This window comes from Canis lupus, chromosome 16, assembly GCF_003254725.2.
Source record: "Canis lupus dingo isolate Sandy chromosome 16, ASM325472v2, whole genome shotgun sequence".
Lineage (NCBI taxonomy): Eukaryota > Metazoa > Chordata > Mammalia > Carnivora > Canidae > Canis > Canis lupus.
The window spans coordinates 22,884,265-22,911,644 of NC_064258.1; the positions used below are offsets into that span (position 1 = coordinate 22,884,265).

The 27,380-nt window shown below is 41.1% G+C and overlaps 2 protein-coding genes across 5 annotated transcripts in view; both read right to left on the reverse strand.

Moving 5' to 3' along the window:
- PSD3 (pleckstrin and Sec7 domain containing 3) overlaps positions 1-17,952 on the reverse strand; it is a 588,043-nt gene extending 570,091 nt beyond the window's left edge. For 2 of the 4 annotated variants that reach the window (XR_007402752.1, XM_035699987.2), the window contains exon 1: positions 17,300-17,952. Coding sequence is in view for 3 of the 4 variants with exons in the window: in XM_035699987.2 (XP_035555880.1) it covers positions 17,300-17,608 (309 nt within the window). In the remaining variant the exon portion in view is untranslated. The remainder of the gene's footprint in view (positions 1-17,299) is intronic. The other 2 variants (XM_035699985.2, XM_035699986.2) reach the window with 2 other exon arrangements.
- LOC112664594 (ubiquitin-conjugating enzyme E2 E1-like) lies at positions 359-2,171 on the reverse strand. Its single transcript, XM_025454296.3, has 2 exons — positions 1,715-2,171; positions 359-519 (listed from the first exon to the last, which is right to left on the reverse strand). The coding sequence occupies exons 1-2, from the start codon at positions 2,145-2,147 to the stop codon at positions 422-424; spliced, it is 531 nt and encodes a 176-aa protein (XP_025310081.1). The 5' UTR covers positions 2,148-2,171; the 3' UTR covers positions 359-421.
- Positions 17,953-27,380: the final 9,428 nt, after the last annotated feature.

Genomic DNA, 27,380 nt, shown 5'->3' on the forward strand with positions numbered 1-27,380 from the left:
AATAACAGTTTTTAAAGTGGCTATTACCAATTCTGTCTACTGTAGCAAGATACCTTAAGTTACAACAAAATCTTAGGAAATAAGACTGAATAATATCTGTTATAGAAATACCCTACTCCATGGGAAATATCAGAAAGGGAGACAGAACATGAAAGACTCCTAACTCTGGGAAACGAACTAGGGGTGGTGGAAGAGGAGGTGAGCGGGGGGGGTGACTGGGTGACGGGCACTGAGGGGGGCACTTGACGCGATGAGCACTGGGTGTTATTCTATATGTTGGCAAATTGAACACCAATAAAAAATAAATTTATAAAAAAAAATACCCTACTCCTTACCAACTCCCACCCTCCCCCACCCCTTCAAAATCATAAGCAGCTCTCTCTGTGACAGACAAATAATGTAAGCATTGTGAAAACCCAATTTATGTGGCATATCTCTTGGTCCACTGTCTGACCATTCTGTCATATTCTGCTCTGTTGGTCATATACTGAGTGGCAATACTTCCCACCAAAGGGTCAGCTGGAAGAAAAAAATGTAGATTATTTTGAAGAAAGGAAAAGAACCTTTCAAATTTTAGCCAATAAATTGACAGCTTGGGAAGAAATATGCAAAGTATTTGTGATCAAAACCAGTTTTTAAATGCCATTCCATTGTCCTGGGCACTTTTTCTTTCTAAAACAGTATGCAGGGGGGAAGAATTCTCAGACTTTAGCACTAGTGTGGCTTTATCTCCTTAATTCATTCTATTTTTCTCCCAACAACCACCACCCACTTAACTGGAGTGTTAAGTAAGTTCAATAAAAACTGGAATGTTCAAGGCTATGATGAACATCCAGCTGTGTTCACACTGACTGTTCCTTCAAGTCCTCTGGGCTGTTAAAATATAACACTATTTACCTCTACATTAGTTACCTAGAAAAAAACCAGGCTGCCAGGTCAAAACCAACAATTAAGTTGAAACCTAAATAGAATCTTTTATGGTAAATCTTTAATAATAAAAGGAAATTAAGCCTCCTCTCACCCCTAATCAGTCTGAGAACCACTAACTATTAAGCAAAGAAACTCAACATTTAGTTAGAAGTAGGTGGTTTAGGGGAACCGTATGAAAAATGTAAAAATCTAAGGCAATTTTGTAAGTCTTAGTTTTAAAACACTTTGTTCCTATAGCATAGAAGTTGCTGCCTTTTTCAACAAGCAGATTGAACTTTTCTTGATTAAAACTTTTTTTTAAGATTTTATTTATTCACGAGAGATACAGAAAGAGAGGCAGAGACAGGCAGAGGGAGGAGAAGCAGGCTCCCTGAAAGGAGCCTGATGTGGGATTTGATCCTGGGAATCAGGGATCAGGCCCTGAGCCAAAGGCAGATGCTCAACCGCTGAACCACCCAGGCATCCCTGATTAAAACTTTCTTTCAAAAAAGGTTAGTTTTTGTCCTTTAAAAAAAAAAAAAGATTTATTCATTTGGGAGAGAGCATGAGCAGGAGGGGCAAAGGGAGAGAAAATCCCAAGCAGACCCCACACTAAGCCCAACACAGGGCCTGATCCCAGAACCTTGAGATCATGACCTGAGCCCAAACCAAGAGTCAGATACCCAACCAGCTACACCATCCGGGCATCCCTGCTTTTTGTTCCTCAAAAGCTTTGTACTTTATCAAAACAACTATTTTTCAGATAAGGAAGAAAAAAGAAAAGAAAAAGAATTATTAACCTTACCAGGATTACAGTCTGTAAGAAGGGAGCAGATAGAAAGGAGAACTTTAAAAATGGTTAGTGCTGGACTCCAATTATCTTTTAATATATCCAACCAAATAACTCCTTGACGGTTAATATTACAGTGAGAGATCCTTGTCCGAAATGTAACCTTTGGAGGCTTGAAGGGGTATTCTGGTGTAAAAGTGATATCAAGGAAGAATACACCACCCTCATACACGGATCCTGGAGGCCCCAGAATGGTTGATCTCCATTCATAGATGTTATCGCCCTTGGGACCAGCACTCTTGGCTCTGGTAGAGAGAAGTTTGGAGTTTTTGCTCATGCTGACTTTACTCTCCTTCTTCTTGGGGGTGTTTGTTTCTTTCTTGGTTTGCTGGTTGGAGGACGAAGGTGAGGAGGAGCTGGTGCTGGCCCTTGAATCGTCATCCGACATAGCGAACCCCCTACCCGACCCCGCAAACAGCCCCTCTGTGTCTGGCTCCTCCGTGCTGTCCCGGCGGCTGCTACATCTAGAATTTAGTAAGAACTTTACTACGTGCAAGAACTGTGCAAGTGCTTGACATCCTCTATAAAAAGGATGCTCACAATAATGGAGGGGTACAAAGAAAGTGAGGCTCAGAGAAGTTAAATAATTTGTCAAAGATCACTTAGCTGAGTGCAACAAGTTGACTTCAAACAAGGACAAGTTGACAAGTCCACCTCCAACCAAGTATTGCTAAATAAAATATAGGACACCAATAAATTTGAATTTCAGGTAAAAAAAAATTATACTGAAAAGCAAAAGTATGTCTCACATATTGCTATTTTTATTTGCTAAATCTAGCAACCCTACTCCAAATCTCAACCTATAAGGTAAGGTAAGGTCGTATTTTTAGGTGGTAGGGAATTCAGGACTAGAAGAGATTCCCTCTGGGTAGGAGTATCACAAAACAGCCTATTGCCTGTATGTGATATTATGATTTATAATAAGAAATACGTATTTGGTCTTTGTCTCATTCCTGGCTGAGAGCTCCTGAAACCCTTGGAATTTCCTAAGTGATGAGGGCCGTGAAGATACATTTTGTTATGTCAGCGAAGTAACTTTTGGAAAGCCCTCCTTGGGTGAGAGCTGGTCCCTAAGGAACTAACCTGTGATTAGAATTGGAGCATTGCAGTCCAGTTCCTCCTTCCCACACCGCTCTGGAGAGGAGAAGGACAGGAGATCGAGTTCAATTACCAATGGTTAGTATTAATCATACCTGTGCAATTAAGATCCCATAAAACCAGAAAAGGTGGGACTCAGGAAACTTTTGGGTGAGCAAACACTGGAGATTTGGAGAGTGGCATACCTGCCCAGTGAGAGGATGGAAGCTCTATCTCCCTTTCCCGTACCTCACCCTATAGTCTCTTCCATCTGGCTGTTCCTGAGTTACATCGTTTTATAATAAATTGTGGTCTAGTAACTAAACTGTTTCTCTGAGTTCTGTGAGCTGCTCTAGCAAATTAATTGAACTCAAGGAGTAGTCCTGGAAAGCTCCAATCTAGAACCAATAGTTCAGAAGCAAAGGTGGCAGTCTGGTTTGGCATCTAAAATGGGGGAAGAAGGACAGTCTTGTGGTACTAAACACTGAACCTGTGGGATCTGAAGCTGTCTCCATGTTGATAGCATCAGAACTGAGTCAAATCATAGGGCACCCAGATGCTATAGAATTGGTTGGTGGTGTGGGGAAACGCTCCACACACTGGAATTTGGAGCAGAAGCAGATCATAGTCCTGGGCACTCCCGCCCTATTTCAGATGCATCATGATGCTACAAGAAGCATAAGACCTCAACAAAATTGTCACGTAAGTAGTATTTGTTTTTAATATAAGTTTTTAGTGTCTTATACCTAGTAATGTTTAAGTCTTTTCCCCGAACCCAGTCATTGCAATGAATACTATCATATTGATATATCACATAAATTTTATGACACTAAATAAAAATTTTAAAAGACCAGATGTAAAAATATAAAAAGGAGTCTATCTTTTTCTTTCTGTACCAAATAGATTTTCTTGTGCACTCCACTTTGCACATCATTGCGCACTTTGGGCACATTATTGTCCTGAGCAAGACTTGTTGAAGTCTTCAATAATATTTATTGAAGACCTATGTGCAGCTTTTCTCACTCGTCTTTGCATCAGTTCTAGAGTTCCTATTTCAAGTCCCACCATAACCAGCAGAATTGAGACTGCAGAGCCCATGCTCCGTCAGCCAAGCTGCCTTGTAGGGCACCCAGGGAGGGGGCTGCAACAGCTGCTGGAAGCTGGGGTGAAGCTCTCCCTGCTTTACTGAAGAAACTACAGGTAATGTTTGCCAAATGTCACATAATTAATACATTTGTGTTGGAATTTGAACATTGGTTCCAGGGTCTGTGCTTTTCCCTGCTTTGCTATCCTGTTTAAGATGCATCTGAACAGGATCCCAAGTGTAAATCAAGGTTGGTTTTATCTCCCAAAAATTAAAAAGAAAAAAAAATACACTGGAACTAACCAAGTAACTTGAATCTTGAATCCAGGATATTGAATCCAAAGAACCAGCATACTTTATCAATAAATTTTTGTAAAATCTAAATTTTCTTTAACTATTTCCTCTTAGGCGAGGCAGACCCAGCCTGAGTTATTTTTAGAATGTGGTCTAATAATTAAAAACCTCTCTAAACCATCTTGAGGGGCAGAATAATTTATTAATAAGGATTTGTGAATTTTCTCTTGATTTTTTTTCAGTGCCCTTCCCTCTAAGCAGAGCCCTTTGCTGTGCCTTAGGGAGGTTTATCATGTCAAGTCACAGTGTCTCTCAAGACATTTCCCTTCTGTCAGAAGACACTAAAGATGCTAAAACAAGTGTCTGGGAGAGGAAGGTGTTGACCTGAGCCTGACAAAGGGTACAATGAAATTTCTGATTAATCTCAGGGGGCTGCTCAGAGGCAGCGCTCTCCGGGAAGTTTTAAACAGGAGAAGGCAGAAATTAAAGGAAGGGTGGGTATGTTTATGAAATGACTTGCACTTAGCCAGGATTTTACAGGCTTTCATATTTCTGCCTCCCTCTTCCTAACCTTGTTTTAGGACTCAGAGGCAAATCACTTCACGTTTCCAACTACAGAGAGCTCTCTTTTGTTTTCCTGAAGGTTTCTAAGCTTCAATGCATTTCCTTTCCTCCCAGGTCCATCAGTTTTGGACTGCAAGAGATGATGACTCGATAGAGAACTCACATACTAGGTGCACATAACACAGAAGTTATGATTCAACAAAGAGAGTCTTTACCATTTAGAGATGGAAGGGGGTAAGAAAAGGAATCATTATTCAGGCCTACAGCTAGAGAGACATTTACCTCCACTCCCCTACTCCTGACTTGTTTCCTTCCTATGTGTTACTCTTCCAGAAGCACAGAGTCCAGACCCCAGGCCCTGGGGCAGAGAAGCAATGGAGCTGCCAGACCTGAAAGCACACAGCCTAGAATGACAACCTTTGGCAAAGGTTGTAGTAGATGGAGAACTGGTGATCAAAGTTGGAGGAGGTCCCCAGTATCTGCATTCCCTGTGCCAGGCTTGGGTCTATGCGCCTTACAAACTGGAACTTAATTCTTATTTTCTATCTGGTAAGAACTCACCTCACCTCCATTTTATAGATGAGGAAACTGAAGTACTGATTTAAGTAAGTTACCCAAGGCTACCCAGCTAGGAAGGTGCAGGCAGAGCTGAGACTCATACCCAGAATCTGGCTCCAGGGTTTGTACTCTCCACCATGGTGCTATGCAGACTATGTCCTGAAGGGACAAGTAAAAGCAAGAATTCATGAATGCTTTTGTACCATGGAAGTTTCAGGACCCTTGACCCAATTTTAGTGGACAGAGAACCCTGAGAATATCTGAGACTGAATTTATTGCTAGTCCAGGAAGATGGGAGTATGGAGCGACATTTTAGTGTGATTTTATTAAAAATAATAAAATAGCTCTTTCTCTGAACATGGTGATGGCTTTTGAGACCCACTATAGTCATAATTCATGAATGACTAGTTTCTTCTTTTTTCTTGCTCTTAACAGAGTAAGAACCAATTTTTTCATAAGGCAACAGGTTGTACCTGTAGCATAGGCTAGGCAAGTCTAAAGGGAGGGATATTAAAACTACAAATTCATTGGCCTGTCTTCATGATTAAAAGGCCTAAGAGGTCTCCAAAATCATTTTGTCTGGAAAGAAAGATGTAGAAGAGACAATGTATACATGACTGCTGTGAACTGACATATTGTTATGGTGTCACAAAGTTCTAAACTTCATTTTTGTTCAGAGACCATATTCTGCTCATTCCCAACCCAGATCACCTGCTTTGATTTGCTGTCCAAATGACAGAATCCTTCACGTGCTACAGGCAGGATTGTGGTCCTTGCACAAGGAGCCACATTCAAAGAAGCATCCCAAGCCCGACCTCCCCTCCCTGTCCCCCTGTGCACTCTGGCCAGGAAACAGTTTCAGATTCACTGGCTTTGATCAAGCTTACAAGACCCATCCCTGTATGTCTGCTGTCTCTTAGCAACGCCTTGCGAAGTGGCCTTAATCAGTTGCCATCACTGCCTACCACCTGGGAAGGGAAATCTTATAAGGGGAGGAGAAATATTCTCCATTGAAGGGGGGGGGGTGCTACCTCTCTCTATTGCACAAACATGGCAGTCTACGTCCAGATTTTCTGGTCATGACTTCAAATTCTCCAATGTTGGATTACATGATGCATGTTTTTATGCTGAAATCTGTGCTACTTTTTGTGATACTTTTTATTCAGTAAATGCAGTCTATTATTCTAAATTTGTTTTTCATATTTTGAATAAAAGGTATAAACTTACAACCCAGAAATCTTAGTTTTTAGTTAGGAAAACATTCACTCTATGTGTGTATAACTGTACTAGTTGTTATGTTCCTTATTAATGAATAAGAAAAGTTACACATGAACTCAGGAGAAAGTCCATAGTAAATCCTCCTTACATTCTATGAGCCATACTTTTCCTTCCTTCACTCAGAAAGCTCCTGAAGCTGATCCCAAATATAAATCTTCCCCTGACTAAATGGAACAGAAGTGGTGACTTTTCTCCTCAAATCATGATGAGCAGGTAGTAACTTGCACAACAACCTTCTTATTTGGCCATCACCAGAGTGCAGGCCTACATTGATTATTTCACAAAGTAGCAAGCCTTTGTCCTTATTCTGCTGATGTCTCTTATCTATGTCTAAGAATGCCTTTTAGCATATATGTTTGTTTGTCTCAACCTTCAAGCTTATAAAAGGCAGGGAAAGAATGTCCCACCTGTTTTATGTCTGCCCAAAGGGGCTACAGAAACATTTTTATTTGAAACTAGAGGACATGAGGAAGGAAGTGAAGGGATTAGTAAAAGAGGAGGTCACTTAGAGTGGCTATGCCATGGACAATCTAGAGGTTATATTTATGGAGAACCTGTTATGTGCATTTATAATAAACAATAATAAACAATAAACATTTTATAATAAAAAATAAACTTTTAAAAATTTAAATTCTAAACATTGTTATCCTAAACAAAATCAAACTTTTCAAGGTTACAAATATTGAAAGGACCTGCTAGATTGTCTATCACCAGAATGCAGTTTCATCCAGGGAAATATCAAATACTTGAGTAACTGGAGTATCCTTCCCCTTAGCCTGTCTTAATGCTTCATGGATTCATCATAGCTCTTTGGTTCAGAACTAAAGGACTTTGAGGACAAAATTAGAGCTCCCTATCATCCAGAGGGAGTTAAATGGTATGCCTCAAGGATTTTTCGATAAGATTAGGAAGTGGGAGTCAGGAATATTAAGTCCTATAATCTGTGTTGCTCTCCTGTTTAAGACTCTCCAAAAGCTTCCCATTGTCCTTAGAATAAAATTCAAACTTCTTACCTGAGTCTATGAAGCTCTCCATGATCTTCCTTTTTCTATGGCTTTGACTTTTCTGGAAACCATGGTCACTTGTGATTCTGCAGGTATGCGGGACTCCTGTGTTAACCCTGCCTTAAGCCCTCCTCTTCCCAATCCTCTGCTGGCCTGCTCCTGCTGCTCATTTAAGTCTTAATTCAAAAGTCACCTTCTCTGTTAGGCCAACTTTTATCACACAAATCAAATGATTCATTCTAACACTCTTCACCTTACCATTGCCTTCTGTTTTATTTTCTCCCAAGCATTTGTCTCAATCTGACGTTGATGTTCAGGTCTTATTTCCTTGTTTCATCTCCTGCTCTTAACAGGATATATGAGCAACAACTGTGGTTGTTCTATTCTCTGCTGATTCCTAGTGCCTAGAACAGTGCCTGCCATAGATCTGGAGAGCAAAAAATATTTACTGAATGGATGAATACAGAAGTTGTTTCTTTAGCAACTATTCATCCACATTGTGACCATAGTCATGACAAAAGTATCAGGTCTGAACACACAAAACCAAAAGAAACATCCATATTAAAATTCATGAGATTGTCTGCTAAATGAGCCACTCAACCCCTCACATAGAGGTTTTTTACTTTTACTTTACATAATTAACAAACTTGTTTTACAATTTACACAAATTTGTTATCTAGTTTCCTGGCATGTGGTGGATGCTGGTTAGGCACACTAATAGCAGTAATGAGAAATAGGCCAGCATGGAGGAAACAGAAAAATCACTAAAAATCAACAAGAACTCAGAGAGCAGAGTATTTGGGGGCATTACATACAAAGCAAATAGTCTTATAGATGTAAAGTTGCCAACGAATGATACTGTTATTATAGAAATTACTTAAGTTATCAAGAAAATTAAATTATGTTGTATATACATCTAAAGAAACAAGGAAATAGTAAATATCAAGTGCTCCTTAGAAAAGATTTTATCCAAAATGTTATTGTTTTATTGCTATTTTAAAGGGGAAGCAAAATTTGGTTTTCTGAATTATTTCTGTGGAACATGTTAAAGAAACTCCTTTCTCTCCTTCTTTTCTTCCCTCCTTCCTTTCTTCCTTCCTCCTTTCCTCTTTCCTTCCCTCCCTCCTTCTCTCCTCCTTCCTTCCCTTCTTCCCTCCTTCCTTCCTTCTCTCCCTCCCTCCCCCTTTCTTCCCTCCTTCCCTCCTTCTTTCCCTTCTTCCCTTCTTCCCTCCTTCTCTCCTTTCTTCCCTCCTTCCCTCTTTCCTTCTTCCTTCCTTCCTTCCTTCTCTCCTTTCCTTCCTTTCTCCTTCTCTCCCTCCTTCCCTCCTTCTCCCCCTTCTCCTTTCCTTCCCTCCCTCCTTCCTTCCTTCCCCCTTCCTTCCTTCTCTCCTTCCTTCCCTCCTTCCTCCTTCTCTTCTTCCTTCCCTCCTTCTCCCCTTTCTCCTTTCCTTCCCTCCTCCTCCCCTTCTCCTTTCCTTCCTTCCTCCCCTTCTCACAATGAGAACTAGGTAGTTAACCATGTCCCTTACAGCATGGATACCTAGAAAGCGCAAATCCAAATCTCTCAAAAACACCACTCTGTAAGCTTTTATGGTACTTATGTTGTTATTGTTGTTCTTTTCCTGATTTTGACTTGATCTCTTTTTCATCTTGATCCTTATTTATATTTTCCTAGACCTGATTCTTTATTACTATTTACCTTTAACATTTTTTAAAATTTATTTATTCATGAGAGACATAGAGGGAGAGGTAGAGACACAGGCAGAAGGAGAAGCAGGCTCCACACAGGGAGCCCAACGCGGGACTCAATCCTTGGTCCCCAGGATCCCACCCGGGGCTGAAAACGGCGCTAAACTACTGAGCCACTAGGGCTGCCCAACATTATTTTTATTTATTATTTGTGCTATAGTTGTAGTACACTTGAAATCCTTTATGGAAAAAGATCAAGTATATATAACAAACTCTCTTGAGAACTTTTTGCTTATGGCAGGGGATAAATGGTATGATATTTTAATTGTTCCTTCATCATACAATCACTTTAAGAATTCAATAAAGAGACACCATGCTCCTTGCTGGTAAAGTGGGATCTTTAAATGATAAAACATTGTGATTGAATAATGCCCTGAAGCTTTTTGCTCATAATCTGCTGGACCTGGTAATTAAAAGGTTAATACAAAATCACACATTCTGAAAATTGAAAGTTAAATTCCAAAAAGTTAAAGTTGACTAAATATAATCACAGGAAATATGTACAACACAAAGGCCAGCCAAAAAAGCATTGCAGCTGCTGATTACTTCAAAATGAGGGAAAGTAAACCTCCTAAAAATGCAGCCCTGCAATAGCCTAACAATGTGAACTATATGGGACCATCTTCCTTCTTTTGCCCATCTTTTTGTTGTTGTTGTTGACATGGTTCAATTCAAGGAATCAATACAATGTGGCTCAAGGAATATGGCTTACCCATACAATTTTTGTTATTCTTAATTTTTGAATAGTGGGTCAGGAGTCCCAGTGAGTTGCTGTAAAGTGCAAGAGATCACATGTAGAATCTGAGATGGTAATCTATAAACTCCACTTTCACTAACGACTTCAATTTCTTGTAAATCTTATAGCATCCTATAGTCTCTGAAAAACCTATGACGAAGAAACATATTTGCAAGAGAATATTTACAATGTCATAACTATGGTTACAGTACGGATTCTAGAAGCAAATCTATTCATAAACCATAAGGCAATAGTTTGATCCTAACATTTTGCTTAGTTCAGGCATGCTCTTTTTTTAAAAAAAAGATTTTATTTATTTATTTATTCATGAGCTACAGAGAGAGAAACTAGAGACATAGGGAGAGTGAGAAGGAGGCTTCCTGCAGGGAAACCCAGGTGGTGCTCGATCCCAGGACCCCGGGATCACGACCTGAGCCGAAGGCAGAAACTCAACCACTGAGCCACCCGGGTGCTCCCAGGCATGCTCTTTTTAAAAATCTCCCCAAAGGCATATAAAAATGGCTTCTCTAAAATTTGAGAAGGCTCAGATAAGACATTTATACAAAGCAATCATGTTATAAATTTTAGTCGAAAACTACCTGAAAGTGTTTTTGGTCATTTATTGGCTTGGTTGTCCAAATTTGTTGCCCACCTCTCCATGTCCCATTAGTTTCTAGAAACTGTCTCTTTTTAAGATATACATATTTATCACCATCTTTGGGCTTTCACAGACCCAGTAGCACCTTGTGAGCTGCACCTGCCCCCACCCTCATCATAGTAAACCGGGGGGACACCCAACCCACACTGGAGATTGGGAAGCAGGTCTAAAGGGTTCCAGTCATAGTCTGCATTGTCTCTAGAGAGGAGCTGTAAACCTGGGAATTGTGGGTGACCATATTTCCTCCTTTGGAAGAGGGAATAGAGGAAGCAGATGTGCAGAAAGAAAAAATAATTCAGAGAAGAGCAGAGACCAACAGAAAAACAAGATAGAGAGTTCTGAAAGGTCTGGAGCCTTCACTCCAGCTGGTCTTGAGGCCCATTTACTTTTCTGCCTTAGGGTTTTATGAGATCCCACTCTTAGACATGTGTTCTTCATCCAATGAGTCCCCTGCATTTGGGATAGAATCCTTGATTATTTCTATCATACACAACCAAGAACCCTAACTAAATCTATAAATAGAACACTTTTGTTCAAGGACACAAACCTTCAAAGTTAAACTGAGGCAATCTATTGGAACTAATTCAAAGTAGCTAAGTGAGGACAAGTCTCTTCATCACTCTAGGTCTTAATTTCTGATTGGAATTGATTTTCAAATGCTCCTTTTGCTGAATAAGTGATTAAAGAGATTAAAAAAACACTGAACAACCCCTTTCAGCATTTATTTCCTTTTTAATATAAGAAAATAACAAGACAAAACTCCTAGGTATAGTTATAAAGAACATTCAATTTTATTCTCTTTGTCCAAATGTCTTGGGCCAAACTAATACTCGTCTAATGCTACTAATATTTTATAAAAACAATTAACACTTGGTATAAAGTGTTTTAATGTGTATTTATTTATTTTTAAATATTTTATTTATTTATTCATGAGAGACACAGAGCAAGAGGCAGAGAGAGGCAGAGACACAGGGAGAAGGAGAAGCAGGCTCTGTGCAGGGAGCTTGATGTAGGACTCGATCCCAGGTCTTCAGGATCAGGCCCTGGGCTGAAGGCGGCGCTAAACCACTGAGCCACCGGGCTGCCCCTTAAGATGTATTTAGTTCTGGGGCGCCTGGTGGCTCAGTTGGTTGAGCATCCAAGTCTTGGTTTCAGCCCAATTCATGATCTCAGGGTTGAGAGATGGAGCCTGCATCAGGCTCTGTGATCAGCAGGGGGTCTGCTTGGGATTCTCTCTCTCTCTCTACCCCTCCCTTTGCCCCTCCCCTTGCTTGCACTCTCTCTCTAAAAATAAATAAGTATTTTTAAAAACAAGTAGTTCTTGTTTACCCTCTGGATAGTGGAGAGGCATCTAATTTTACTAATAAAGGAGTTTTCCAACTCACAGTAACTTCTAAATATGATGGTCTTTTAGAAATTTGTCATCAAAAGCTGTATTTTTGGTTGAATTTTAAAGTAGGCACAAATGGCTTGGCAAGAACTTAGAATCATAGAACTAGATAGGAAGAAGGCAGTCTAATCTTTTCACATTACAGATAAGAGTTTAAGACCCAGAATGAAGAGACTTGTCCTTACTTAGCTAACTTGAATTAGAGTCCCAGCTCCCATTCCAACTGCTTTTCTGTATGTCACAGGGACACCCAACCATAAAGTGGCCCATGTGTTCTCTGCTCTCTCCTACCAATCAAGATACTGCAGTGCATATAGTTCTATGACGGTAGGAATTGTACAATGATCCACAGGACTTGTGTATTTGAATGTGAAAGGAAAGGGTAAGGAGAGAAAAAGAGCAAGTAAATGTTGCCATGGGAACACCAAGGCAAATCACAAGATAAAAAAGAATTGAAACCCATTGTGCTATCTCAGACTTCATTTATTCAAGTAATAAATCAAGACATCTATGTCAAAACCAATGCAGTGTAAAATAGACTAAGGATAAGCTTTTCAATCCAATCAACACCATTTCCTAAGTACCAAAATCTTTTAAAAGGGACACCATTGCACATTTATCTATATTGTTGTTAAAATTACTATATAGGCATTTGTGCAAGCTCTTTGTTCTAATTTCTTTTCTAAATTCTAAAATGCTCACCAAGAAGGATTAATGTAAAGGATTATCTAGAATAGCATTTTATGTGCAGAACAGTTTCTAAACTTATGACAGCCCAGAAAAGTCCAACAGATTTGGGTAAGTGTTTACCCTAGATAAGATAAATTATCTTTTCCAGGGGTCATTTACAAATTTATGTATTTACAATACATACCTGGGGGGGGGGGTCAGTATTCAACACCAGAGGGGAATTTAATTCACCTGGAATCTGGTCAAAAAGGAAGTATCAATCATTTGGGGATAGACGGCTGGGAATTCTAGCCCTAAAAATCCCGTGGTAGGGATTTGTTTTATTGCCCAGAAAAGGCACTGACTCTTTGATCTCACTGAATGCTAATCAGCCTTTCAAAGTTTCATTCCTTTATTTATTCACTCCTTCAGCTAATTGTTAAGTGCCAGGCACTGTGTTATTCATGTATATAACCACACTAGTGCCCACTGGAGTCCCAGACCTCCCTGAGAGAGGCAAGCCCACTAAGTATCTTCCTTGCAGTGAGGTCATTTTACAAAATCATTGATCTTTAGAGACAAGCTGATTGTTTTAACACTTTTATTTCATTAAACAGTTTCCTTCCCTCTCTGGATTAATAGAGTCATACTGATTACAGTGTCAGAACTGGACAGACCTCAGAAAAAGTGATAACCTAGCTTTGTTCAATGAGTTGTCAGGGGCCACTTAGCTAGTTAGTTGCCTGAACCAGAACTTCATTTTCAACTCTTCAATTTCAGTGCCAGAGACCTTTACTCTAAATAAACCTTTCCAACAAAAATGTAATGCACTTTACAAACATATTTCAGACATGGGTCTTATTTAAGGCAAAACAATCCATGACACAGAAAATTAAAACTATTTTTGTTCTGGTCTGCTTGACAAGGCCTGCCTAAAGGGCAGTAGACACTTAATTCTCTTCACTACTTTAAAGAACTACCCATCTCTGTCTCCCTCCTGCATAAACCCTCCATGGACTCCAGGTCCGTCCTGCTCATTCTCCACCTTATCTTCTAAACCTGAACACTCCTAGAAGCTGGTGATAAAAACTCAAAAAGGTGATTGCTTTTGAGATGAAAGAAGAAGAGAATAAAGAAGACCAATAGAAAAAGGTAAAATTTCTAGGAAATTTAAAGCTATAAGTGAAAATTTGGGAAGGGGGCTTATAAAAATTGTATTTGATGGAAGATTTTCTGTCATTTACATACCAAAAGTCATTGTTATTTCAAAATATAAAATTTGTAAGATATGGAGACCTAGTTGTAAGAAAATTGGAAATTTCCCAAAATTATTATAGAGAAGGGTTATTTCCCTCTCTTGTGTTATATCTCTTTTCTTTATCTTTGTATCTTTTGCCCCAAATTGAAAGCCACACACTGACAGTTCCTCTCATTCCCACAGAGAGGCAGCAGATCATGGGGCCCAACAAATTGTTAGGGCTGGCTCTGGCTTCAGACCATGGAACATTTTCTGATTCACATTGACAGACTCACCACAGGAATGTTATAGCCCTCAATTGGCATTGTCCAGAGCTGCAACTCCAAGTCCTCCAAACCCAGGCCTTCATTGCTTCTAGAAAGCAGCCCTTGTTAGACAAGGCTAGTCACTAGATGTGATATTCCTGAGGGTTTTTCTCCCATCCTTTCCATCAGAGAAAGTAGGAATATAGTATCACAGGTCCTAGGAGGTAGTGGGTTGCCTTCCAAGGAACTCTCACCTTCTCAGAAGATACTGAGAGAAGGCCAGCTTTGGCCTCTGAGTGGAAAACCAGAGTTCTGTCCTGAGCTTCCATATCCTGTTTATGGGACCCAGCAAGTCGCTGACCATCCCCAAGCATCTTGTCTCCTCATCCATGAAGGGGGATGATAATAATGTATATCCTCATAGAGTTTTGAGGTTTTAATAAGAGGAAATAGTGCATTGGAAGTCCTATGTTGGTCACACAGTGCTATAATTGTTTTTACTATAAATTAGGAATCAATAAATTGATTTGATTTGATTTGCTGCACTTACTCCCTGTGATAACTTGGAAGGATTAAGTCAAGAATTTTCACATTGAAGCACATTTGTTTCAATTGTGAGAGAATAAATTTAGCCATCTGGAGTACTGTGAAAAAGAGGGTTTATACTTAAGATCCAGATTTTTCTGCTTGGAAATCAATCCTATTATGCACATGTAGTATATGTAGGCTTTGCTTTCATATAACCAGCATTTCACTTTAACAAATACAACCTATCACATATTTCTTGAGTACATCAAATGAAATTTCCCATGATGGGTAATCAAGGGTTTTCCACTAACAGGTGACAAGAAGATTTTTTTTTTAAGAAGATGTTTTTAATCACCTTTCTGCCACTTTGCTGTGACTTATATAGCTAAATTCCAAAGTCTGAGAAGACTGGAGAATTCTCATACACTAATCTATTAAATCTAGACAACTTAGTCTGATCAGGACTGAGCAGATGGAAAATCTCTCTCTGTTAATTTCTCCTTCTCTAACACAAAAGACCGGGCAGAGGTCACCTGGTTGATAACAGCCATAGGGCATTTAAAAGACTTGTGGTCTGAGGGTGCTAATTTCCCAACTTGCCTTCTTGTGGTGGAGGGAATCATAACGTCTAACCAGAAAACCCAAGGTTAATTTTTTTAGCCCTGCTTCTTAACCACCTTGTGTCCCACCCTATAGGGACAATGTATTTCTGGTCCTCCTCAGAAGTCCTCTAATTAGCTCTCTTCTTCTCTCCCTTAAGACAGGAATACTGAGAGTCTCTTTCCCTGGCCCAACACTTTTGTACACAAATCTAAGTTTTTAGTCTGGAACCTTGCAATCCCTACTTTATATAGTGCATTTATCTGGAAGCCCATTAGTAAAAGTGGCTACAGTGAGGCAGGCAAGTAAAAAATCTACCACTTGGACCAACTCCCAAGGTGCCTCTCCCTAGAGAAATGGCAACCGTTCTGAGGGGAGGGTAAGAAAATAGAGTTTTCAAGTTATCAGACCAGCCTTAAAGTACGTAAACTACTGTGTGACCCCACATACAGAGAGAAGACTCTAATGCCTGGGTATGTCATTCCTTCTAAATCCCTGTAGGAAATGAGGGATACAAAAACTAGGAAGGAATGTAAACTATTTCTTAAGGAAGTATGCTAGCTAGCATCTCTCTTTTTCTAAGAGTTCCCCTCTGAGTAGAAATTGGGCTTACCCTTTCTCCCCGACTCTTAACTGTGACTGTACAAGCTCCCTATTACAAAGGGAAAGGGAAAGGAAGGATGATGTATAGAAGCATTCAGGAGAGAGCCACAGAATCTAGATAAAGCCGCATCACTTCCAAGCCCACGGAAGACCCATTTTCCCTGTGATTTTCATCCATTTCTCCTGTGAGGTCCCTGAGAATCTTCTCCATGTCAACCTTCCACATACCCCAATAAGAGTCCTTACTCTTCTATCTCATCCCAGCAACTCCAAAACATAGTCTTCCTCACCCTCATTGCTGTCACTTATATATGTGCAAAATATAGCATATTGTCCATGCTGTGAAGAAAGGGAAAATAAAAGCATAATTTTTTATTTTGTCCACCCACTTTAGCAGCCATACACCTGAACTGGGTGGAGAGAGCATCAGCATGATGAGGAGGTGGAGTCAGAGATGCAGAGAATAAGAATGGCCATGATTGGAGATAAAGCCCGTAAGAGCTGGAAGAGACCCTGAAGATCAAACAGATATACCCATCCTTTCCCTTTCTGCTGGAAAATGGAGGCTGGGAGGCTATAGATCCTCTTGAGGCAAGAAAGGGTGATGGGAAGTAGATGTGGGCCATAGGAGGTCAAGCATGTAAAGATGTGGCTGAGTCCCAAGTTCTGAAAGCCTCCACAAAATTCACTGAAGCCTCCCCAAAGTCCCCAGAGCTCACTCTGGAGAACACACTTTGCTTCTGCTCTTTTCTTTTTGGAAGGAAGAGGATTTTTGCCTAGCCACTTCTCAGTTCCTCCATCTGGAATTGGGGATATGGGCCTCTATTTTTCAGGGTGGTTATGAGGATAAATGGGATATAAGAAAACATCTAGTATGATGGCTGGATTATGCATAGGGCTCAGTAAAGGTCTGTACACCTCTTTTGTTCTTGCTCTGGTCCTGTCCTGCCAGACTTTTCTCCTCCTGTCTTTGGCAGAGATCTTGGGAAATAGTTATTCATTCTCTCTGTCCAAACAAAATGTGGCTAATGGCTGGGAAGGTGGCAGAGCACACAGGAAAGATCCAGGGCCCAGGGGACCATCGCTGATGAGTACCTCTGCTGTTGAGGTGCACCCCATCCACAGTGGAGGGGACAACTAAGTGTTCAGAGCTGGGAACCCTTGTGGGCACATCTACCCCACTCTCTATTCCTCTTCCAGGGGAACAGCTGGGGTCTGGGGCTTCAGCCACACACACTCTCTTACCTTGAGAGGCAGAGGGGCAGGCGGGGCCAGGGAGCTCCGGCAAATCTGAATGGGCGGACAGTACATGTAGAGCCTGGCTCTCCTGGCTTGCACTGTGCTGCAGGGGCCCTCTTCACAGCTCTTCGGGAGAACCTGGCAGGTGGCAACACCTCTCCTCAGCACAGCACTTTTGCCCTTGTCAGTAGTGTGAGCCAGGCTGGCCTGTGGTACTGAATATCTCAAGGGATCCCAAGACCGAGGGTCCATGCTCCACAGGTCCTGGGGTCGGTGCTCCCAGCCCATGGAGGGATTGCTGCTTTCCTCGCTCATTATGGGAGCTGGGCTACGAAGTCTGCATGACAGGGGCAGTAGTCGTCCAAATTTCTTGGAGGCAGGGGCCAGGGAAAGCCTGTGATGTGGAGCTCTGCAAACGCCACCCCTCCTTACATCCAGATCCTGGGGTTTATCCTCTCTCTCCTCCTTCAGAGTGGCGCAACGGAAAGCAGCGGGTTCCTCTGTCCCAGGGCCCCCCTTCTGCAGCAGGCGAGAGGGAGGAGCAACCAAGCCCTGTGTGCGCCTGGCCTGCCAGGAAGCCAGTGCTGGGACTTGGGAAAATGTGTCCCTCCTCCAGGCCCCCTGGGGCTGCTGTCCAGGCCTGGGCCTCTGGAAACCGGGAGGGGAGAGCTCTGGCGGGTGCAGGGGTGGGGGGGGGGTGCTGCGGCTGGATGAAGAGGAAGGAAGTTTTCATCTGCTGTTGCTCAGGCTGTTCAGCCGTTTCCTCCAAGGGGGTAGGGCTGGCTCTTGCCAGGGTCGAGTTTCAGATCTCAGTGCCCAGGGATGCAAATGCTAGCAGCTGTGAGCAGATATGACTTGGCCCCGTGGCTCCACTGACAGCCTGAGGAAGCAAATGACACACCTTCAGAACCCGGAGGGTCTTCAAAGAACAGGGGTGATGTTGGCTGTGGGACTGGATTCAGCACTCACTTCATAGAATCACAAAAACAGACAGACTGCTGGAGAACAATCTAGGATTGAGGGATGGGAGGGGACGGTCAAGACTCCGCCACTCTCACCCTGTTGCATTTGACAGAATTCTTTTTTCTTAATTAAAGGTCCCCTTCCCCATATTTGAAATGAAAACACTAAAGTTATTTGTTTCTTTTTAATCCTAAATTACATATTAGCTACACCTGTTCTTTGGTGTTTGACTTGTGAGACACTACGTGATTTATAGATGAAGCCTCCAGGACACTTCAAAGTGTATTTTTAATCTACCTTGCCTGTACCAATAATGCACAGTTGTAAACAGCTTTAGTGTTTTAATGAATTTCCTCTTTAAACTCTGTGGTTATTAAGGAGTTCCCCAGGATTAGTCCCATAGTCCCACATCAAAATATTTGGCATCACTCGAGTGCGCATGCACACACACACACACACGAATAAAAATAAAGACATAAAGATAAAAAAGAGATAAGGAAAAAAGAGAGAGAAAGATGAAATAAGAGAAAAAATATTCAGGTGACAAACTAGATGCAAGGGGCTTTTGTTTCTTTTAAAGAAATACTTAGCCTCTGTGAGAACTACAGTGATTCACCTGAAAGTTCACTGAGTAGTAATTCACTTGCAGAATGTTACTGTAGGCTCAATACCTCTCACAATAGAAAAGAACATTTTGAGTTCTATGGCCTTGTTCACGAGGAGTGAAGAGAGCAGGAAGTGGGAAAGGTCTTTTCTTTTTCAATTTGAGCTTGACTGAAAGGAAACCAGGGAATTATGCCCTGAGACCAACTGAGCACATACATAGCCCCGAAAGTCGGCTGCTATGCAGCACAAGAGTGTGAGCTCTCTCCCCCTGAGGCCCAGCCATCGCCTTCCTTTTTTTTTTTATAATAAATTTATTTTTTATTGGTGTTCAATTTACCAACATACAGAATAACACCCAGTGCTCATCCCGTCAAGTGCCCCCCTCAGTGCCCGTCACCCATTCACCCCCACCCCCCGCCCTCCTCCCCTTCCACCACCCCTAGTTCGTTTCCCAGAGTTAGGAGTCTCTATGTTCTGTCTCCCTTTCTGATATTTCCCACACATTTCTTCTCCCTTCCCTCATATTCCCTTTCACTATTATTTATATTCTCCAAATGAATGAGAACATATACAGCCATCACCTTCCATTGAGGGCACCCCTGCAATGTCAGGGTTGAGGCCCTGGCTGACCACCAACGGCCAGGCTCCCTTGGGAAGTTCTCAGGATAGGTGGTTGGGGCTCTCCATTTATTTTTATTTTTAAACATTTTGCACACTCTCTACAACCAAGGTTACAGAAGCTCTGCCTGCATTTCCAGGCAGCTGACAAAGGACTCTGTGTATATCTACTTAGAAATGTGCCAGGGCTGTCTAGTATACGCATGGGACGTGGTGCCTCCTTTATGACAAACACCGTCACAGAGAAAACTTTGGCAAAACAACATTATGTCCAAGTCTTAGACCCTCCGCAGAATAATGATATGTGGATCTGATCACACTGTTTTTCTTTCTTTCTTTTTGATCAGAACCAGAGATTGAGAACTTTTATTTTAACTTTTTAAAAAAATTATTTATTTATTTTTAACAGTCAGGATTTTCATTTAGGTCTGCCTGATTCACACTGTTTTTCAACAAAAATGCTGTATGAGTGATGCTTGGTCCTTTTATGTAATTCACCCATTATCCAATAAAACTCCTTGCTTGGACACTGGAATCCCTCAATAATACTAGTTTGTTAACTGATTAGCTGCTAATAAGGCAAGGAGCCATGTTTTTGTACAGAACAGGGATTTGAGTGAGAAGAAACCATCTTTTTGTTTTAGCTTCTACAGGTGCCAGGCATTACATTAGGTGCTTTACATACCTTATGCTATTCAAGGCAGAACACAATCCCATGAGGAGGTGGCATCATCTTCATTTGGCAGTTGAGAAATGTGAGACCCAGGGAAGTGAAATAATTGCCGGATGCCTCTTTCCCACAACTACCTGAGAACTTCAACCTCCAAATAAAACAATGTACAAAAGAACTATGGTGGTCGTGGTGGTATGTTCAGGACACTTCTTTCTTCTAATTTTTATTTGTAAACCTACCACAGAAGTGATTACAGCCAAATATTTCTAGATTGTGGGGTTTGGAGTAGGAGAAGAATAAAGTAGATGTCACAAAGAGTTTCCAGAAGGACTGACAGGACTTACTTGGAGGACACATTTAAGACATCTCCTTAGGATATTCTTAAGTACTTGGGGGGCATCTTTAAGAGAAGCTGGAGTTTTGTATGAGAAGTTGGGGCAAGTGCCAGAGAAACATGGGTTTCTGCTATGATGTAAATAGCACTATGATTGAGAACATGTGCTTTGGTGCCAGACAAACATTTCTCTGAATCCAGTGTGACTTTGAGCAAATTACTTAACCTCTTTGATAATTCGGATTAGGTGGAAGTGCATATAAAGGGCTTACTTAGCATAGTAGCTATTACATCATGGTTTCTCACAAAATGTTAGTAACTCTTGGAATTTATACCCATATACTACTGAGGCCTAGAGAAGACTGGTTGACCCAATGGAATGATTAGAGCTATGTCATGAAATGTATATATTTAATCTTCAATGGACAATCACATGCATGTTTTTATGCTTCTCATGTGATGGGAAGCATCTAAGAGCTAGGAAATTATTTGGGATGAGGGAAGAGTCAGACTGAATTGGGGTCTGGACACATATGCTTGAGTCCTGGTGTGATCATTTATTAGCTCTGACTCACAGCACGTTTCTTTTCTTTTTTTAATTTTTTTATTGGAGTTCGATTTGCCAACATATAGTGTAACACTCAGTGCTCATCCTGTCAAGCGCCCCCCTCAGTGCCCAGTAACCCCATCCCCCCACTCATCTCCCCTTCCACCATCCCTTGTTCATTTCCCAGAGTTAGGAGTTTTTCATGTTCTGTCTTCCTCACTGATATTTCCCACTCATTTTCTCTCCTTTCCCCTTTAATCCCTTTCACTATTTTTTATATTCCCTGTATGAATGAAGCCATATAATGTTTGTTCTTCTTTGACTGACTTATTTCACTCAGCATAATACCCTCCAGTTCTATCCATGTTGAAGTAAATGGTGGGTATTTGTCATTTCTAATGGCTGAGTAATATTCCATTGTATATATAGACCACATCTTCTTTATCACAGCATGTTTCTGAACTTCAGTGCATTTACCTGAGAAATAAATTTCTGCTTTTCCTGCCTTACAGAATTATTTTGAAGGTCAAATGGGATAATCTATGTAAGAACACTTTGTAAACACAAAATTAATATATATTAGGTCTTTAAGATAGCATGGGTTTGTTATAATGATATCAAAAATAAATCTAAATCATTGTCTCTGATTTCTCTGAAGACTCAAGATTTCTTTGTCTGAAAGCGTCTAGGTTGACTCGCACCACCACTGACCTTCAAGATTCCTAAGGTGCGATCGCAACAACAGATAATTTAAATGGTACTCTATTTCTGCTAGTGATTTCTTCTTATTACTTTTAGAGAGAAAGAACATTCTAGACTCTGAACAAGGGATGAGTGGGCACTGGGAAGGGGCATTAGAGCACTTGTTTCTCTCTCTTAAACTTTATGACAACTTTAGGAAGTAGGCAGCAGGATCCTCCTTTTAGAAATGTAGAAAAGAGAGAATAAGGGAAATGAAGTCACTTGCTAGAGCAATGTGACTTGAGAGTACAGGAATTTGAGATTTTCATCCAGGTCTGGCTCTTTTTCCTCACTAGAATGGGTAGACCCAATTAGCGCAGCTTGTTCAGCCTATGTGTTCTTCCCTTCTCCAAAGCCTGGATTCCCAGCAAAGAACTACTCACCACACATGTGTTACATTTGCTCTAAAGTGGTTTCCCTAGTGTCTTTAAGAGCTTAAATGATTCAAGATTGTCTAAAAATGGTACAATCAAGATTTGTTATCTGAGTTGAAGATAAGTAATTCTCCTAAGAATTGGAATTCCAGAGAACAAGTGTTAGAGGTGCATGTTCCAGGGAATCCCAAGGATTCCTGGAAGTATTCTCTTTGGAGTTTAAGTCAAAGAAGTCACAACCTGTCCCTCCACAATCATTCATTCTCTCAGAAGGTGGCATCCACAGTGGTCTGCCCTTGGCAATTAAAGGGGGAAATTTGTGGAGTCACCGTGTCCAATTTGTCTATGACCTGTTGGTCATCCACAGCCTGATAGGAAGAAAAGAAGGTAGTAACTATAGCTTCTCCTGCTCTGTGTGCTTGGAAAATGCATTATTGAGTCAAGAAAGAATGAGAAACGGGGCAGAGGTAGGGGTAGGGCATGAGACTGAGGAAGGGCTTGGCAGAAGTGAAACCCCAATGGCTGGGGAGGCACGAAAAGGCTAAAGAGAGCACGTCTAGGGCCGGGACACAGACTGAACTGAAAGATAAAACTTAGGAAAGTCTGAGCAATGCCAATAATAAGCACTGAGCATTCCTATTCACACTATTTCGAATAAGGCTTCAAGATTCTTCAGGATATTCTATCTACTGGCTAGAGTACACCTCACAGTAGTGGCTTATACAAGATTTGCATAATAGTGAACATGTTAATGCTGACATAGACAGTTACCACTTACCGAATGTCTACTATATGCCTGACACTGCCATGGGCATTTTAGATACATGTATATATGTCATTTCTAATCCTCACAAGGAGTCACTGTCTCAAAGACACAGATACTGAAGAAGTCTTCAGAAGTTAAACTATTTTCCAAAGTGACATAGCAATTAAGTGGATTCAGACTCAGGTCTTTCAGGCTCCAAAGTTTATGCTCTTTCCATGATGCCACACTACTTCAGAATGCATCTATTAAGGGACCAACTTTATCTTCTCTTTTGTAGACAAACACTTGAGATTTGGAGAGGTTAAAAAAAAAAAAAAAGGAAAAGAAAAATTTCCTCACATCCTCTTCAAGTACCAGAGGCAAATGATCTCCTCAAGTCCTTTGCCTTTTTCTTCACACTCACTCCCCTGTGACCATTTTGTCTCTCCCCCAAAAGCAAGCTCAGCTCATTTCTTCAGCAGTTGACACCATGTCAGATATTCCACCTTGTGATGATAGTTTTTGGAAGAAGTAGGTGGAGTTTTCCCATTTCCATTCTGTTTCTATTTCCTTTGCTGCCTGCCATCTTGACTCCACACACATGGGTATGTTTTGAGTGACTCTTTCTGTTTTAAGTTGGTATGTGTCTACCCCAGTATCTGACCACACAGGCTGACTGTTTGGAAGTGAAATGGAAAAAGTTCTTGAACAGATCAGAGCGATGGCCATGAGGAATGTGAATGCTCTTCTGTGTCATGCCCAGGTGGCTCTTTTGGTTTCTAAAAACTTTTCCACTGTGGAAGCTCTGGACAGTCAAAGGTGGGGTTCCTTGCAGCTTGGCAGGGGGCAGGCTCCCCTTTACAGAGGGGGTGGGTGCGGTGGGGTGGGACAGTTTGCGGTATGAGGAGCGAGGTTTGAGGTGTTTGTTTTTCTGAGAGCTAGGTCAGAGTCAGAGGCTATACCTCCTTCGCTTAATCTCTAACTGTTCTAGATTATTCCTCAGTGACTCACAGTGTTGTGAGTTTACCAGAAGCAGCCTTCAAAAAAGCTTGATTAGATCAATAGGGATTATGTTTAAATGCACTTTTTATAACTAATTAGAGGAAATGACTCATTTCTCTATTGAACTCTACAGTAGCTGCAATTTTATCTAGTGCCATCATGTGCCAAGACTTCTCATGTGCTATCCAGTTTAGTCCTCAAGAGGCCATAGGATGAAGAAACTGAAGCCCAGAGAGATGAAGCACCTTGCCCAAGGCCATTAACAAGAGACAAAGCCAGCACTTGAGCCCTTTTTGTCCTAACTCCAAACAGGGGCCAAGTGCTTGTCAGTGCCTCCCTGTTCTCATTCCAACCCACTTGTAGTTCCCTCAATGCTCACTCCATCCCCATTCAACTGATATTACTAGCTGCTGCTACATCTGTCTTCTTAGACCCCAAGTCTGCCATGCCCATGAGCTGTGGTCATCAGTTTCCAACATAAGGATAATCTTAGCCACTGGTTTATCTGTACCTTCCCTCTTTTTCCAGACTTTTCTCCCATTGCTCCTCCATGCGATCCCCCTCATGCAGGTGTGCTCTCCATGCAAAGCTTTCACTTCGACCATTGTTGGGTCCTTCCCTTCTCTGTCGTCCCCACCTCTGGAAATGCCACTGCCTTCTGGGATCCTGTATAGATTCCACCATCTTTCTGACACTTTTGCCAGACTCTCCAACCATCAGTAATCCTTCCCTTTCTAGCACTTTCTGCCAATAACATTTATTCTGATGCCAGTCACATATTGTTCCTATGGTGAAAGAAAGGAAAGAAAGAAGATTTCAAAAAGTTTTAGAAATTTTCTTTTTTTAGTTAAAAATAGAGCTGCCCTATGACCCGGTAATTGCACTACTAGGGATTTACCCCAAAGATACAGATGCAGTGAAAAACTGAGACACCTGCACCCCAATGTTTATAGCAGCAGTGTCCACAATAGCCACACTGTAGAAGGAGCCTCGGTGTCCATTGACAGATGAATGGATACAGAAGATGTGGTTTATGTATACAATGGAATATTACTCAGCCATTAGAAATGACAAATACCCACCATTTGCTTCAACATGGATGGAACTGGAGGGTATTATGCTGAGTGAAATAAGGCAATCAGAGAAGGACAAACATTATATGGTTTCACTCATACGGGGAATATAAATAATAGTGAAAGGGATTATAGAGGAAAGGAGAGAAAGTGAGTGGGAAATATTAGAGAGGGTAATAGAACATGAGAGACTCCTAACTCTGGGAAATGAACAAGGGGTAGTGGAAGGGGAGGTGGGTGGGGGGTTGGGGCGACTGGGTGACGAGCACTGAGGGGGACACTTGACGGGGTGAGCACTGGGTGTTATAATATATGTGGGCAAATTGAACTCCAATAAAAAAAAAATACAAAAAAAAAAAGAAATTTTCTTTTTTCTAACTCCCAACTCATTCTCAAAAATCCCAAATAATTTGGTGTTGCAACTATTCTAACCTAAATTAAACATTTGGCTTAGTTGTAAACTCAGATCAGAACTACATATTGATAATCTTTTATATATGCCAAACAATAAATTCACTTGAAACACTATCAAGTTATGACTAATGCAGCAGTGAACTTGGAAAGCTGTGTGTGTGGCATACCAACTTTCCCGCTGAGGCACTGTTTAAATAGAAGTGAAGGAAGTTTAATTAGGTCTTAATAAAAACAATTACTAAAGGCATATAGATTGAGCATCACTCTCTACCCTGCAATAATAATGCTACTACATTGCTGCAATAATGCTTCTGTGTAAAGGCTCTGATGGGAAAACACAGCGATCTTCAGTCCTTGGGAGTTTGGTTTTTTTGCTTTATTCCCTAACTCCTGCAAGGGCAAAATGATCCAGAATCAAACCAGTCACCTGGATTACTGTTAAACACAATTTCTCTCCCAAGAAAAGAATGATGTGATCCCTTAAGTAACAGGAAGAAAGAAGTCTAGAATAGAAGGCTAGATAATATTTGGGAATACTTACTTATCCAAAATGGATTCCCTGCTTTGTTTTTAGGATTTCTGGACCTCTGCTATAATTCAGGTCAAAGGAATGATGTTAATTGGAGACAGGCCTAGGCTTTGTTTTGGAGATGAGTGATAAAAAGATACGAACCCTACCCAGATTGCAGTACTAGCACCATACCTCACTGGAGCACAGATTCAACCTCTATGTGTAATATAAAAATATCTGCCCTAACTCAGAACATTATTGAATAATTACCATGTTAGGACTATAGAGAAGAATTTGAATCCTGATGTTTCCTTTTAAGAGAAGACAAATTGAACAAATGAGTTTCTTTTTCTTAAATTTATTTTATTTAAATTCAATTAATTAACATATAGTGTATTGTTAGTTTCAGAGTTAGAATTCAGTGATTTGACATTTGCATAGAATACCCAGTGCTCGTTCCACCACGTGCCCTCCTGAATGCCCATCCCCCAATTACCCCATCCCCCCACCCCCACTCCAACAATCCTCCATTTGTTTCCTATGATTAAGAGTGTTAAGAGTCTCTTATGGTTTGTCTTCCTCTCTGATTTCATCTTGTTTTATTTTTCCCTCCCTTCCTCTATGCTCCTCTGTTTTGCATCAGTTGAGATTTCTAACATCAGTGGCATATATGTCATTGCCATGAAGTGACACAAATTCACCATTTCAACAAATATTGTTGAGCATCTGTGTGGCAGGGACTACAGGGGTAAGTACGCACTAGTCAGTGCCCAGAAGCAGCTTAGATCCAGTGGAGGTGCTGCCTACATGGAAAACTCTGAATCCAGACACAAGTAAGTAAATGTCCTTAGAGGCAATGAGGCCAACGTGCTGCAGGGCTCAGAAGAAGGGACATTGGAGATAGTCAGTAGATGAATGCTGAATGCACTGAATGTTAGTGCCCCCCTCCAAGGTTTATATGTTTAAATCTGCTCCCAATGTGGTGGTATTTGGAGGTAGAGCCTTTGGAAAGTAATCAGGTCATGAGGATGGAGTCCTTTGGGTGGGATTAGTGCCTAAAAGAAGAGGCCAGAAGGCTGTTCCTTCTCTTGTCATGTGGGCATAGTCAGCAGTGCACAACCAGGATGAAAGCTCTCATCAGACACTGAATTGGCCAGTGCCTTGATCTCAGATTTTCCAGACTCTAGAACCTTGAGAAATAAGTTCCTACTGTTGATAAGCCACCCAGTTTATGGTATTTTGTTATAGCAGCCTGAGTTGACTAAGACAGAAATTCATACCAACAAATGGGGTGCTACTACAACAAATATCCAAAAAGGTAGAAGTAGCATTGAAGTTAGACTATAGGTAAAGGTGGGAAGACCTTCAGGTGTATGTTAGAGGAAGCTAAAATGATCATACAGGGACTTTTATAAACAATTGTGGTGGGAGCTCAGAAAGGAAAGGAGAGCTGTAAGGAAGGTTTCCATGTTAGAAAATACATAGA

What these genes read in the sequence shown, in the direction of transcription:
- LOC112664594 (XM_025454296.3), bottom strand. Translation starts at nt 2,147, where the DNA reads ATGTCGGATGACGATTCAAGGGCCAGCACCAGCTCCTCCTCACCTTCG. An exon ending in TCTTACAGACTGTAATCCTG is followed by an intron (nt 520 to 1,714) that starts GTAAGGTTAATA and finishes TTTTTCTTCCAG; the next exon opens with CTGACCCTTTGGTGGGAAGT.